Genomic DNA, 16,386 nt, shown 5'->3' with positions numbered 1-16,386 from the left:
AAAGGAACAATTCAGCTTGGCCAATCTACCTGACCTGCACATCTGTGGAGGAAGCTGCAGCACCAGGAGGAAACCAATGCAGACACTTCACACGGACAATTACTCGAGGCTGGAATTGAACCTGGGTCCCTGGCGCTGTGAGGCAGCAGTGCTGACCATTGTGGCACCGTGCCACTCCTGCCTGATCACAGCTGTTGATTTGCCCAGTTCAGTATATGTATGTCAAAATTTAAATTTATGTTTTACTAATTTTTAAAAATGTTTTCATCAAGTTTCAGTAAGATACATAGTGGTAAAACACCCTTTTAGAAACATAGAAACCCTACACTGCAGAAAGAGGCCATTCGGCTCATCGAGTCTACACTGACAACAATCCCACCCAGGCCCTATCCCCATAACCCCACATATTTACCCCATTAATCCCTCTAACCTACGCATCCTGGGACACTAAGGGGCAATTTAGCATGGCCACTGCACCTGACACACACATATTTGGAGTGTGGGAGGAAACCGGAGCACCCAGAGGAAACCCATACAGACACAAGGAGAATGTGCAAGCTGGGAATTCCCAAGCTGGGAATTGAACTAGGTCCTTGGAGCTGTGAGGCAGCAGTGCTAACCATGCCACTTTTGTTTAACATTCAAGTTCACGGCATATTGAGAGGTCATGATAGATATTGTCTGAAGCATTCTTGGTGTCCAGTTTCTACTACACCTGAACTTTCATGGGGTTTTCTTGTTCCCACATTGAGTGTTTTAGTGCAGTAATAGCATTTAGCAACAACTTTCATTTATATAGTACTACCAGTGTTGCAAAGTGTCCCAAGGCACTGAGATTTGTTTAGTACACGAGTGCTAAAAATGCCCCATATTCTGTTTGACATGATTCAGATGTACTCCCATGTTTATATGGGTTTGGCAGACTGGAAAAGGATAGTGAATATCTGTTCTCAAAAAATCTCATAACTGGGTCACAGGGAGATGTTTGTTTTACTTATAAACCAAGGAACACTGGAGGCCAATCCTCAGCAAACTCCAATCTTTCATGAGAAGACTGAATCCATATCCTGGCACAGTCTCACTGGTCACTGATAATTTCTCACCTTAGAGGAAGGTGGTCCTTAAGCTTGGCTATCATTCCCATTGAAGGATCGACTCTTGTATACATGGTACCTACAACAGTTAATACCACAAAGAGCCAGCTGGATGGACTAGCAGGGTACACACCGCTCGCAAAGTTGTTCTGCAAAGAGGAGAAAGCAAAACTCAATTTTAACACTTTGACTTCAATCAAAATAAAATTACTTTTAAGTACAAGTTTACTTTCTAGTCACAAGTAGGCTTACATTAACACTGCAATGACGTTTCTGGCGCCTGTTTGGGTTACATTGTGTGGCTATGCCGGCGTTGGACTGGGGTAAACACAGTAAAAAGTCTGACAACACCAGGTTTAAGTCCAACCAATTTATTTGAGTGAGTATCCTATCAAATAAATCGGTTGGACTTAAACCTGGTGTTGTCAGACTTTTTACTGGGTTACATTGACCATGCTAAATTCTCCCTCAATGCACCCTAACCTGCACGCCTTTTGGACTGTGGGAGGAAACTCAAGCAGACACAGGGAGGACATGCAGATTCTGCACAGACGGTGACCCGAGCCGGGAATCGAATCCAGCTCCCTAGCCCTTTGAGGCATCAGTGCTAATGACTATGCTTGTAAACAGGGAAGCTTGCCCCTTTCTATACATGAGCTCTTGTTAGGCTACATGTTACACATCAACATCTTATAACGGATGAAAAGAAGCACCTTATACATTTCTCCAACATTACATATAATGTGTAATGAACCTTTTATTTCTCAATGTTTAAAAACAGGTTTGGGCAACATATAGCCCACGGGCCCCACAGCCCAGTTTCAAAATGCCAGTTGAACAGGTAGGTTTGATGAAAGATTCTGCATGGATCTGCTCCTCCAATTGCATTTCTCACCCATGTTTGCTGCTGAATGCCTCTTTTCCCACTTGAGCCTATCTGTAATTGCAGGAGGAGCAATCAACACCAGCTGCCATGAGTTGAGGACCTGGAAAACCAAGGAGCAGGGCCTCAGGAGCTGAGCAGTGAGGGCCAGGGAGCCGGTCTCAAAGTTTCAGAGAACCAAGAGGGAGGAGCCTGGGAGCCGAGGAGTGGGAGCCGGTGGGCTGAAGAGCAGGGGGACCAGAGAGTCAAGGCTTGTGAGCCAAGGGACGGTAAGCTGAGGAGCAGGACCAGGGAGCGGGGAGCTGGGATTTGGGAGAGCAGAGATGTCAGGATTTGGGCCAGCATTTGACTGAGTGTGGTATCGAGGAGCCCTGGCAACACTGCAGTCAATAGGAATTGGAGGAAACTCTCCACTGATTGGAGTCATGATGTTTGTGGTTGTTGGAGGTCTGTCATCTCAGTTCTAGGGCATCACTGCTGGAGTTCCTCAGTGTTGTTCCAGGCCCAACCATCTTCAACTGCTCCATTAATGATCTTCCCTTCAGCATCATAAGGTCAGAATTGGGCATGTTCACAGGTGACTACATAATATTCGTGACTCCTAAGATATTGAAGCAGTCCACATCCTTAAGCCAAAAGACTTGGGCAACATTTGGGCTTGGTCTGTTTAGTGGCAGGTAACATTTGAGTATCAAGTAACAAGTGCCAGGCAATGACAATCTCCTACAAGATAGAATCCAATCATCTCCCTTTGACATTCATTGGCATTGCTATTGCTGACTCCCCCGCACAACATCCTGGAAACAAAGTCCACTTGACTGGCACCTATCCCACCACATCATTCATTCCCTCCATCAACACACAGCAGTGTGTACCAGATGCAACGCAGCAATTCAGAGGTTTCTTTGACAGCTCTCTCTAAACTTGATCTTTACAACCTAGATGGACAAGGACAGCAGATGTAACCTGTGATCAGTGCTCCTTCCACTCACATTGTCAGCCACTTCAGGTCTTGAACAGCAGGTTAGGTGTAAGGATTCACATTCTAATCAGTAATCTCTAAACTGTCTGTGCTTTATATGCTCTGTCTGAGGCCAGAACTCTCCATTCACCTGACGGAGAGGGAAACCTCGAAAGCTTGTGAGTCTATTATCAAATAAATCGTTTGGACTAAAACCTGGTGTTGTCAGACTTTTTACTCCCCTCCCTAACAGGGAGTGAATGTTTAGGATGGCACCAAACAAGCAGGCTTTATCCCCAGGCTGTTGACAATGGGGGATTCAGCAATGGTGTTACCATGTGGGTATAGCTACATCACAAAGACTGCAGTGGTTCAAGAAGATGGGTCACCACCATCTTCTCAAGGGCAATTACAGATGAGTAATAAATGCTGGCTGAGCCACCAATGCCCACAACCATGAAAGACATTTAAAAATAAAATTAAAAATCAATGTAAACCTCTTCTTTTAACCTAATACGAGCCTTAACTTCCAAAGGGAGCCACAGATGGGACTTTCTGGCTAAGCCTTTTTTTTCAATGGAATGTATTTTTCTTGAACCTTTTGAATCGTTTCTTCAAATGAATCCCAATGTTCTCCTACCTCCAAACCTTTGAGTTTATTTACTCAATTAACCATAGCCAGTTCTCTCCTCCATTCCTCACTAATTGATATTGTTTAAAATTCTTGTTCCTCCTTTACTTATAAGCAGAGGGTTCAATCTGTGGGTAAACTTGATCTTGAATGGAATCACCTTGATTCGGATGCATTTTTTCTTCCAGGCCCTGATGCCCGAGAGGTAGATCTCTTTCAACGCATTGTGGCTGAGCCGGAGGTCGATGCCCTCTGGGGTGACTGTGAACTGAAACGCAACGGCCTGGTGAGCCTCTGCCATGTTCTCCTGTTACACTACCACCTGCAACACAAGAATGGGAGATGCTACCATTACATATGCTGATTGATATCATCTCTTTTTTTAATTGGTACTTGGCAATGTGTAATTCTAATCAAAACAACCAATTCAAGTTAAGACCAATCACGGTCCCCACGAGTGACAAACAGACCCAGGCTGACAAGACGAGACGTTATGCATCCCATCTTGGGCTCAATCAGACAAGATCCAAGCTAACAGGATGAGGCATTGCACCCGCTCCCAGATCTGATCCAGCACTTTATCTTAGCCAAAGTTCAAGGTGACTTGAAAAATTGCATCTGGTGAGATAAAACCTTGGTTTAAACTCATTGGCTATCCTGATCTTTAACTCTACCCTGGCTTAGGCAAACTACCATTGCAGGTTTCAGCACAAACCCAGTGCAATGAGCTGGTCCCAAGAACAGCTTCTGCTTTGCTGCCATCAGATTTTTGAACGGACTTACCTCATTTTAAGCTGATCTTTCTCTACACCCTAGCTGTGACTATAACACTATGTTCTGCACTCTCTCCTTTCCTTCTCTACGTACAGTAAGCTTTGTCTGTACAGCGTGCAAGAAACAATACTTTTCACTATATACTAATACATGTGACAATGATAAAGCAATTCAATTTAATTCAATTCCACGATTTGACCATAGTTTCACCTGTGTCAGTATTCATCCAATTACTTTTGAAACTTTTTTTTTGCTCAAACAAGCAATTTTCCCCCCACATTGACAACTAACAATGTTCTTTCAAATAGGCAACTTAATCAAAAGCAGCGCTGGAAAATCAGCAGCAACTACAGAAACACGCAGACTCTAATGATGCGTAGAAACAGGGTAATTAGTCTTCATCTATGCCGGTGCTTACACGAGGAACTTCCTCCTATTCTAATTACCTCTTTCTACCCTGTAGCACTGCTGCCTCACAGCACCAGAGACCCAGGTTCAATTCCCGGCTTGGGTCACTGTCTGTGTGGAGTTTGCACGTTCTCCCTGTGCCTGCGTGGGTTTCCTCCGGGTGCTCTGGTTTCCTCCCACGCTCCAAAGATGTGCAGGTTAGATGAAGTGGCCATTGCTAAACTCTCCCTCAGTGTACCCAAGCAGGCGCCAGAGTGTGGCAACTAGGAGATTTTCACAATTACTTCATTGCAGTGTTTTTGTTAGCCTACTTGTGACTAATAACTTTTCACATAGCCCCGATTCGTTTTACCTCATTGATTCAAAATCTGTTTCAGTTCCCTCGCTGCACTGTTCACAGTGCAACAAAGGGAATTTATTTTGTTATTTGCTGCCCTGTGAACAGTGCAACAAATAACCAACCTATTTCAGAAAAAGTAAAGGCATGGGAAAATCAGGCAGTGACAATATTAACTCTCCGCTCAGGTTCACAGTTGACTTCTCAAAACCTCTTTTTGCAGACTCTCTATAATTTTAAACATGGATGTTCTCACCGCACCCTGTCCCCCATAAAAAAACTCTGGATACATTCCAAAACCAGCGAGAGCTTCAGGTACACCCATCTCACACAGCAGCAGATGTGCGAAAGGTTACAGATTAGGGGTGAGGAGGATGGTTGTAGGCCATCCAAGTGTGGACAATAAAGTTAAATATTACAGATGCTGCAAATCTGAAACAAAACCGAAAATGTCAGAGGCAAAGTGCTAAACAAAACAGTTAATAATGTTTCAGGTGGAGTGGCATGGCAGCAGAGTCGAGTAACGTTTCCCTTCACTGGGGAAGAGCCACCGGCATTGGTAGTGGCGGCATGTCCGTACATGGTTAACACTGCTGCCTCTCAGCGCCAAGCTCCCGGTGTCGATTCCCAGCTCGGGTCACTGTCTGTGTGGAATCTGCACCTTCTCTCCGTGTCTGCATGGGTTTCCTCCCATAGTCCGAAAGACTGTGGATGGGCCACGCTAAATTTTCCCTCAGTGTGCCCTAACAGGAGTGTGGCAACAAGGGCATTTTCACAGTGACTTCATTATAGTCTTAATGTAAGCCTACTTGTGACAATAATAAACTTTAAACTTTAGGTCTGATTACAATGCCAATCCAAGGACCATTCTCTATATTGAGAAGTTGTTTCACGTCCTCTTTCTGCAGTTCGTTGCAAGTGGCAACAAAAACTCTCACATTTCAAAAGTTAACAGTTAGCTTGTTTGACATTAAACAGACATGCAACCAAAATAATGGCCTACAGTATAGAAATTTTAAAGCTATTTAGCAAGTCAGCTTCCTTGTTCTGTAAGGTCCAGGTCTCATGCATACAATACCACCGTCCCAAATCAATCCTTTACAAGTTGCTTCTTGAGTTGCCTGTTCACCTTTCCAGTTACCAACTCTCTCCCTTCTCACTAGCCTTTCCCATTTCAAATCCTTGTTCTAATTTCTTTGTTGCAAGTACTTCCATCTGCAAGTACTGAATAGCTGTACTGAAAAGCTCAATAGCTTTGAAGTTTAAAGTTGATTTATTAATGTCACAAGTAGGCTTACATTAACACTGCAATGAAGTCACTATGAAAATCCACTAGTTGCCACATTCTGGATACACTGAGGGAGAATGTAGCACGTCCAATACAACCTAACCAGCACGTCTTTCGGACTATGGGAGAAAACTGGAGCACCCACAGGAAACCCACACAGACATAGTGAGCACATGCAGACTCCACACAGACAGTGATCCAAGCTGGGAATTGAACGCAGGTCCCTGGCACTGTGAGGCAGCAGTGCTAACCACTGTGCCGCTCTGGGTTTGAAGTCAATGGAAAGGAAAAGATGGAGAGAAAAAGCAACAAATGATGAAGCTGAGCAGGATGGACAAAGAAAGACATCCTCTGAACGTAATTAGGAAACGGCAGAGAGACTGGATAGCGCACGCTTTAAACAAACTAAGAGACAAAATGGCAGGAAGAGTCGAGGAGAATGAGGAAGGGAGAGTTGTATTCAAAAAAATGAGGAAGGAAGACTGAAGAAAATTGTTAGAAAATAAGAAGATTGGCACCAGACAGAGACTCACAGAAGAAAATAATCCTAGGACCGGATCTGCATTGGGCAGGGCACATATGATTAATGGTGCACGTATAAATGACATCCGGCAGGGAATGGCGCTCCAATCAGTTTAATTGCAGCTTTCAGACCAGGGAGATGGAAAAACAAGTTTCTTTTTTGTGGCAGTTGGAAAGGTTGGACTCAACTGAGTACAAGATGTATAGTACAAATCTATAAACAATGGAGCATACATTCATAATCTCGTTGGGAGGCGTAACAAGGATGCTGGGAGGGAAAGGTGAACATTACACTCATGTGGTATATATATTGTTTGTGTTAGACGCGACTGGGGGTTGGGGGGGGTGGTTTGTGATGAGAGATTCAGGCAATCGTTCAGCTAATTCAGCGCAAAGTCCTACTACCACCTTGGTTAACAAAGTGCTTGAGTAACTAAGGATTAGAAACAGGAATGTAATCAGAAAATGTGAAATCATCTCAAGGAGGAAGCTCATACAATTTCCACCCCCCCTCAACACTTCATTAACATCTCGTGTGGTGCAATGTAGCTTGGCAGCTGCCTAGATAACACCCACATGGCCAAGCCTCCACAGTAGTACATTCCACAGACAATTATGCAAAGATTAGATTACAGCTATAAAATCAATTAGTTCTATAAAAGTGTACAGGTGCCACCCTGTTTCTGTGCTGTTATCCTATCCAGTATATTGTATTCTGTGCACAAAAGAAAATCATTTGTGGACTATCAGCAGTATAGTTTTCCAGTAATTATCCACACCCAATGGAGGGAACAGACTTCTGTCAGGTGCTTGCCACTTTAATTACCCAACCCAACTCTGACCTCCTACACCATTGCAATGAAGCACGGCGCAAGCTCAAGAAACAGCACCTCATTTGGCACTTTGCAGTCCTCTGAACAGATTATCGAATTAGAATCAAAACGTCAGAGGTTTACAGCATGGAAACAGGCCTTTCAGCCAACTTGCCCACGCCTCCCTTTTTTTTAAACCTCTAAGCTAGTCCCAACTGCCTGCCTTTGGTCTATATCCCTATATGCCCACCTTACCCGTGTAACTGTCTAAATGCTTTTTAAAAGACAAAATTGTACCCGCCTCTCCGACTACCTCTGCAGCTCGTTCCAGACACTCACCACATTGAAAAAAATTGCCCCTCTGGATCCTTTGGTATCTCTCCCCTCTCACCTTAAACCTATGCCCTCTAGTTTTAGACTCCCCTACCTTTGGGAAAAGATATTGACTATCCAGCTGATCTGTGCCCTTCATTATTTTATAGACGTCTATAAGATCACCCCTAAGCCCCCTACGCTCCAACGAAAAAAGTCCCAGTCTATCCAGCCTCTCCTTGTAACTCAATCCATCAAGTCCCGGTAGCATTCTAATAAATCTTTGCACTCTTTCTAATTTAATAATATCCTTAAACTCCCCCCGCAACGTCAGGGCTTAACCACCACTCCCATTTCTGTCTCAGCTAGCTGGTAACTTGAGGTGGGTGCACCAGCATCTCCAGGAATAGGAGGTAGTGGGATGCTGTTTAGGATGGGATCCCGGATTGGGACAAAGCCAGAAAGGTGGTCTACTTCCCTGCGACTGACTTTAAATATCCACCACAATAATGTGGCACTGGAGCTTTTTCCCTGTTACTCTCCCATTCTACTATTCTGCTGCAACCATTCATGGTGTCACAGTGGTTGGCACTGCTGCTTCACAGCTCCAGGGATCTGGGTTCGATTGCCGGCACGGGTCACTGTCTGTATGGAGTTTGCACATTCTCCTCGTGCCTGAGTGGGTTTCCTCCGGGTGCTCCGGTTTCCTCCCACAATTCAAAGATGTGCGGGTTAGGTTGATTGCCTATGCTAAAAAAATTGCCTCTTAGTGTCCTGAGATGCATAGGTTAGAGGGATTAGTGGGTAAATGGGTAGGGATATGGGGGTAGGGCCTAGGTGGGATTGTGGTCGGTGCAGACTCGATAGGCCGAATGGCCTCTTTCTGCACTGTAGGGTTCTATGATTCTATGATTTTATTTCTGCTGTCTCAAAATATACTTAATTTCATTCCTCTCCTTTGCACCAATCATCATCAATTCTTTCCTTTCGGAATATCTTGTCCACATAATCACTTTACAGATCATGTTTTTACGTGTGTACAAGATCATTTTTTCCTATGGTCCTCACTGCCTATTCTCTGGCCTGGATTCATAGAATCATGGAATCCTACAGTGAAATGGGAGGCCATTCAACCCATTGAGTCTGCACCTACCATAATCCCACCCAGGTCCTTTCCCCATAACCCCATGCATTTACCCTAGCTAATCCCCCTGACACAAAGGGGCAATCAATTTAACATGGCCAATCCACCTAACCTGCATTTCTTTGGACTGTGGGAGGAAACCGGAGCACCCAGAGGAAACCCACACAGACACAGGGAGAATGTGCAAACTCCACACAGACAGTGACCCAAGCCAGGATTCGAACCTGGGACTCTGGTGCCGTGAGACCGTGCCGCCCAGAAATGAGGTTCTCCGATCTCGTTCTCCCCGCCACTGCAACCAGTGAGAATAGAGAATTTGGCACTCAGTCAACTCACTGTTCACAGCAGCAGGAACCCAGTCGTGTGCGAGGTCGGAGAATTGCAGCCTTCGTTACGTTCAGCCCCTCTTTCTGAGCTGAGCGTGTTGCAGTTCAGACAAAAGGCCACACAGCTGAACCATTAAATCTACTTTCCTTTTTCCACAGACACTGCCTAACAGCTAAGCGTGTCCTGTTTTCTCTAGACTCCTGACAGAAAGTTGCTTCCTGTTATTTGAAAGTATTAGTTGACTTGGAAAATAAATCCAAATTTAGCAGTGATTCAACTTAAATAGAGATCACATTTAAAAAGTTTTCTCTTAGCTATGATTCAAGCATACTCACTACTGTTTTGACATCTCACCAAAGCCCTGATTTATTTAAAAGTGAAAAGTCTGACAACACCAGGTTTTAGTCCAACCTATTTATTTGATAATATACTCACAAGCTTTCGGGTTAGTCCCTTCGTCAGGTGAATGGAGAGTTCTGGCCTCAGACAGAGCATATAAAGCACAGACAGTTTAGAGATTACTGATTAGAATGCGAATCCTTACACCTAACCTGCTGTTCAAGACCTGAAGTGGCTGATAATGTGAGTGGAAGGAGCACTGATCACAGTTTAAAGAGATGTGTATTGTCTCCAGACAGTACAGTAAGTGAGGTTTTGCAAACCCAGGCAAGTCACGGGGGTTACAGATAGTGCGACATGAACCCAAGATCCCTGTTGAGACTGTCCTCATGTGTGCGGAACTTGGCTATCAGTCTCTGTTCAGCGACTCTGCGCTGTCGTGTGTCGTGAAGGCCGCCTTGGAGAATGCTTACCCAAAGCATTATTTAAAAGTAGCATCCTGACCCACACTGGTTAGGTCAGCAAGTGTTATTGTCCACAAGACCACCCAGTTTGGAGATAGACACTCCTAACGACAGAAATATTTCCATTTTCATGGAATTTTCAAATATTTGTTTGCTTTCCATACCTCAGTTCATTTGGATTCTACTAATCAGACAAACAGTATACCTTCCAAAACAGGTGTGCCGAGCGAGACTGCCCAACACGGGTGTGCCGAGCGAGACTGCCCAACACGGGTGTGCCGAGCGAGACTGCCCAACACGGGTGTGCCGAGCGAGACTGCCCAACACGGGTGTGCCGAGCGAGACTGCCCAACACGGGTGTGCCGAGCGAGACTGCCCAACACGGGTGTGCCGAGCGAGACTGCCCAACACGGGTGTGCCGAGCGAGACTGTATATAATGGGGCGTATTGAGGAAGACTGTACAACAGGGCTACACTGAAGGAGACCTTACAATTACGGGTGGATGCTGCAGGAGATGTTGCTACAACAGGAGTGTACAGGACAATGTGAAATAGTATCATGCGCATGCAGTGATCTTTCAAGTGCAAATTTCCTTGCCAATTACTCTAACCTCTGCCTTTGGCCTTGATGTTACACATTCCATTAATAAGATCTGAAGTTAAGTAAAAAGTAAAGTAAAAGTTTATTTAATAGTCACAAGTAAGGCTTACATTAACACTGCAATGAAGTTACTGTGAATTTCCCCTAGTTGCCACACTCCGGCGCCTTTTCGGGTCAATGCATCTAACCAGCACGTCTTTCAGATTGTGGGAGGAAACCGGAGCACCAGGAGGAAACCCATGCAGACACGGGGAGAACATGCAGTCTCCACACAGTGACCTGAGGCCGGGAATCGAACCCGGGTCCCTGGAGTTGTGAGGCAGCAGTGCTAACCACTGTGTCACCGTGCCGCCCGTACCGGCATGTAATTAAAAAAACAACTTAACATCCACTGGAAATCAGGCAAGCAATCTGCTCCCGCAAGAAAGAACACTTCAAACAATGCAAATCAATTAATCCTCAATTTCAATTATCACAAGGAAAATCCATGTGCATCAAGATTATGATAATCTGTAGGTTTTGCTTCACAACCCTGGACAGGACAAGTGAGCCTTCTATCTGACTGTGAGGGGGTCACAATGGGATTCAAGACCTTTCCCTCCCCTGGCTACATCAGCCAGAAACTGAACTGGAACCCTTTAGTCTATATGGCTTCATATAGTAAAATTAAATCATCAGGTAGCTGCTGAAAACACTATTTCACTTTATCACGAGTCAGTAGTGTATTTAATCAGCTACATTATAACCTTATCCCCAGCTGAGTGGGACAGATCTGAAAAAGGGTTTGTTTAACTAACCTTGCAGAAGTCTACACAGTATCAGGAACCTGGGTTCAATTCCCAGCTTGGGTCACTGTGTTCTCCCTTTTTCTGCGTGGGTTTTCTCCGGGTGCTTTGGTTTCTGCTCACAGTCCAAAAAGACACGTGCTGGTTAGGTGCATTAGTCATGATAAATTCTCCCTCAGTGTACCCGGACAGGCGCTGCTGGAGTGTGACTTGAGGATTTTCACAGTAACTTCATTGCAGTGTTAATGTAAGCCTACTTGTGACGCTAATAAACTTTAAATAAATAACTTCTGTATTAAAAGAGCTTAATTATTAGAGTCCAGTTAGGTTCTGCACCATGACAATAATCTATTGCAGCTTCCCTATACACGTCACCACTCTCTCTAATCCTTTCGGTCTCCTTGCTTGTTGTTAATTCTTTTAAATACAAAATACTTGGGAAAGAGGGAAAAATAACTTTTGCAATGATAACCTATTTATCACTGCGAGTAGCCAGAAATGTACATTCCTAGAATCAAAAATGACAGAAAAACAGTTACTGCAATAGCCAATACCAACAACTGGGTATAGGAAAATAACTTTACCAACAACTTAATTGTCAGGCCTAATCTTTCAGGATTAATATTCAACATTTATGTCAGTCACATGACCTACACACGGCTTCAATAAATTTGTTGTATCAGAGTGCTGGCAAACTGCTGTCGCGCTGGTTAAATTATAAACCATAGCTGCCTGTAACTCAAAATATCTATCAGTCTCTATTTTGGAAAGGCACGCCTTGTCCTTGGCTTGACTTCAACAAAAGCCACAAGTGAAGTGTACCTCGTTAATTATCCCAATGTTTTAACATGACCAGGCCAGCTACTGCAAAATAAGGTTATTGTATGCTTTCGAAACACTGAGTGTCTCATCACTGACCCCAATCTTTACATGTGTATATTTACCTTTATGAAAGGGAATGTTCTTCCAATGTCCTCCCTCATCAGCACACAAACATTTCCATATCAATCGAATCATGTCAGATTGGTTTAATAGCACCCAAGCTTGTCTCTGAATGAGGGACCCCCACTACAGATTTGAGTGCACGCAGAAACATTTCACTCCTTACTTGAGTTGTGGCTTCAAGTCCCAATCCAGAGCACAAAAGGCTAAGCTGAAATCTAAGCTGGTCTAGTTGGACCAATGAGCAGCGCAGGCTTGGTGGGCCGAAGGGCCTGTTTCCTGTGCTGTATTGTTCTTTGTTTTTTGAAACTTCAGTGGAACACTGAGAGGGTGCTGCACATTTGGTGTTGCCATTCCTTCGAATCAGCCATTACACTTAACCCCTCCAACCAGTCTACCCTCTCACAAAGACATTAAAAACAGAAGGAGTAATAGGCCATTTGGCCTTTCGAGCCTACTCCGCCGGTTAATATGATCATGTTGATCCTCCATCTTAACTCCCTTATGCCTTGAAATCTTTTCCAGCCGCGCTCACCCCAAAGTCAGAAAATCGCATCTGAGGTCATAGAATCATAGAATCCAGTTCAGAAGGAGGTCATTCGGCCCATCGAGTCTGCAGCGAACACAGTCCCACCTAGGCCCTATCCCTACAACTCCATTCATTTACCCTAGCTAGTCCCCCTGACACTAAGGAGCAGTTTAACATGGCCAATTCATCTAACTCGCACATCTTTGGACTGTGGGAGGAAACCGGAGCACCTGGAGGAAACCCACGCAGACACAGGGAGAATGTGCAAACTCCGCACAGACAGTGACCCAAGCCGGGAATCGAATCTGGGTCCCTGGCACTGTGAGGCGGCAGTGCTAACCACTGTGCCGCCATGCCACCCAAAGGTCAAGCGATTTCTGCATGGTCTGTGTCCTGCCTACTATAATTCCTGTGGTGGGTGAGACAGTAAAATTTCCCCCTATAAGTGTATTTCCTTCTTAAATGTATTCAGTGACTTGGCCACCACAGCTTTCTGTGATAGAGAATTTCATAGGTTCACCACCTGAGTGAAGATGCACCTCAGTTCTAAATGACCTATAGTGCAGAAGGAGGTCATTCAGGCCAATGAGCCTGAACCGACAACAATCCCACCTAGGCCCTATCCCAATAATCCCAGATATTTACCCTAATTCCCCTGACACTAAGGGAAAATTTAGCATGGCCAATCAACCTAACCTGCACAGCTTTGGAGTGGGAGGAAACAAATCTTGAGACTGTGACTCTCCCCCTCTCCCAGCCAGAGTCATAAGAGTCATAGAGGTTTACAGCATGGAAAAAGGCCCTTTTTTTTTAAACCCAAAGGTAATTCCAATTGCTCGCATTTGGCCCATATCCCTCTATACCCATCGTACCCATGCAACTATCCACTACCTCTGGCAGCTTGTTCCAGACACTCACCACCAACTACTACCTCTGGCAGCTTGTTCCAGACACTCACCACCCTCTGTGGAAACATTATCCCTACATCCAGTCTGTCCAACCCTGTCAGAATTTTATGTTTCAATGAGATCCCCCTCATTCTTCTAAACTCCAGTGAACACAGGCCTAATGATCCAATCCCTTCACGTATGACAATCCTATCATCCCAGGAATCAGTTTGGTGAACCTTTTACAGCACCCCAACTATGGCAAGCATATCTTTTCTTAGGTAAAGAAACCAAACAGCATGCAATATTCCACGTGTGGGCCACATTTGTCATCCTCCAATCTGTTGGGACTGTTTCAGAATTTTGGGTGGGCACAACCAACGCATCCACTAATTTCTTTAGTACACTGGGATGTAGAATAACAGGCCCTGAGGATTTATTGGCTTTCAGTCCTTCTAATTTCTCCAGCACTTTTTTTTAAACGCATTGCTAATTTCTTTCAGTTTCTCCTTCTCACTAGACCCTTGGTTCCATAGCATTTATGGGAAGTTAACTGCATCTTCCTCCGTGAAGACACAACTAAAATCGTTGTTTAATTACTCTCCCATTTCCTTGTTTTCTATTATAAATTTTTCTGTTTTGGTCTGTAAGGGACCTACATTTGTATTTCAAGTGGATGTCAAAGATCCCATATTCCAGGAAGGCAGTGGTGAAGGACGCTATGGGAATGAATCTTTATTCAGTCCTATATTTATTTATAGAACATACACCTCGGAACTCAACCATGTAGCACGGTGGCACAGAGGTTATTAGCAATGCTGTCTCATAGGGCCTAGGTTCAATTCCTGGCTTGGGTCACTGTCTGTGCAAAGTCTGCATGTTCTCCCTGCATCTGTGTGGGTTTCCTCCTGGCGCTCTGATTTTTTTTTTCCCCACAGTCCAAAAGACGCACTGGTTAGGTGCTAAATTCTCCCTTAGAGTACCCGAACAGACACCTGAGTGTAGCGACTAGGGGATTTTCACAGTAATTTTATTGCAGTGTTAATATAAGCCTACTTGTGACATTAATAAATAAACTTTAAACCCCAGTTTCAATAAGTGATTCTCTGTGCTCAAGCAAAGCCCAAATTAATGCCTCAACCTACATATAATTAAATAAATTTCTGTACAAGAAATATTAAAGAAGGACAGGGAAGTTACTCTGAGAGTCCTGGCCAATATTTATCCTGCAATCAACATTAAAATAACAGATGATTTATCATTATCACATTGCTGTTTGAGAGAGCTTCATGTGGGTAAATTAGCTACAATGTGGAGATGCCAGCGTTGGGCTGGGGCGGACACAGTAAGAAGTCTCACAACACCAGGTTAAAGTCCAACAGGTACATTTGGTAGCATAAGCTTCCAGAGCGCTGTTCCTTCACCTGATAAAGAAATAGTGCTCTGAAAGCTTGTCTTAAATTAGTTACCACATTTGCTACACTTTGAAATGCATTTCATTGACCAAAGCACTTTGATTGTGAAAAGCTCTACGTAAATGCAAATCTTCCATTCTATCTTTCGGATGAAATATTGAAACAAAGTCCTTGTTCAGCTTGATGCCATACAATTTTCCACATTACTATATGAAGAAGAGATGACATTCTGGTCAATAAAGTTGCCACAATCCCAGATGACCATAGGCTGTTCTCCCCTTTGAGTGGGAGAGCTGCCTGGTGGTGATTTAACCTGAGGGTCACCACCTCTCAGGCAAGGAGCCAGGTTGAGAAGGCAGGCCCTTCATGACCAATAGTCTTCAGTCAACCACAAAGACAAATCAACTGCTTGTACTAAAGGAAATTGGATGCCTACAAACCAATCAATTCAATGACTGTGCAGTATTTTATGACACCCAAAGGAAATAAAAGATGATATACATTTTTATTCACCTCAACTTCTATCGTTTGCATCTAAATTAGAAAGTGCAATTTCAAATTTCCATATTTTGCTTTTCTGCATTGTTAGAGAAAAAATTAATTACAATCGTAGAAGCACAGACTCACACATTGCAGAAGAGGCCCTTCAGCCCAATGAGTCTGCACTGACACACAAGAAACACCTGAACTCCCACCTAGTCCCATTTATCAGCACTTGGCCCATAGCCTTGAATGTTATGATGTGCCAAGTGCTCAGCCAGGTACTTTTTAAAGGATGTGAGGCAACCCACCATGGCCGCCCTCCTAGGCAGCACCAGATCGTCACCACCCTCTGGATAAAAAGGTTTTCCTTCACATCCCAACTAAACCTCCTGTTCCTTGCTTTGAACTTATGTCTCCCCGTGATTGACCCATCAACCAAAGGGAACAG

At 44.2% G+C, this 16,386-nt stretch overlaps 1 protein-coding gene across 5 annotated transcripts in view; it reads right to left on the bottom strand.

The window, feature by feature from the left end:
• LOC145361714 (carnitine O-palmitoyltransferase 1, liver isoform-like) overlaps positions 1-16,386 on the bottom strand; it is a 107,641-nt gene that overhangs the window by 64,413 nt on the left and 26,842 nt on the right. For all 5 annotated transcript variants that reach the window (XM_080217633.1, XM_080217634.1, XM_080217635.1 and 2 more), the window contains exons 2-3: positions 3,730-3,891; positions 1,104-1,243 (exon numbers count right to left, since the gene is read on the bottom strand). In XM_080217633.1, the coding sequence (XP_080073759.1) occupies positions 1,104-1,243; positions 3,730-3,870 (281 nt within the window). In that variant the 5' untranslated portion in view covers positions 3,871-3,891. The remainder of the gene's footprint in view (positions 1-1,103; positions 1,244-3,729; positions 3,892-16,386) is intronic.

The sequence above is a fragment of the Carcharhinus amblyrhynchos genome, chromosome 35 (assembly GCF_965287045.1).
Source record: "Carcharhinus amblyrhynchos chromosome 35, sCarAmb.v2.hapA, whole genome shotgun sequence".
In the NCBI taxonomy this organism is placed as follows: Eukaryota; Metazoa; Chordata; class Chondrichthyes; order Carcharhiniformes; family Carcharhinidae; genus Carcharhinus; species Carcharhinus amblyrhynchos.
This window is presented reverse-complemented; position numbering and strand designations above follow the sequence as displayed.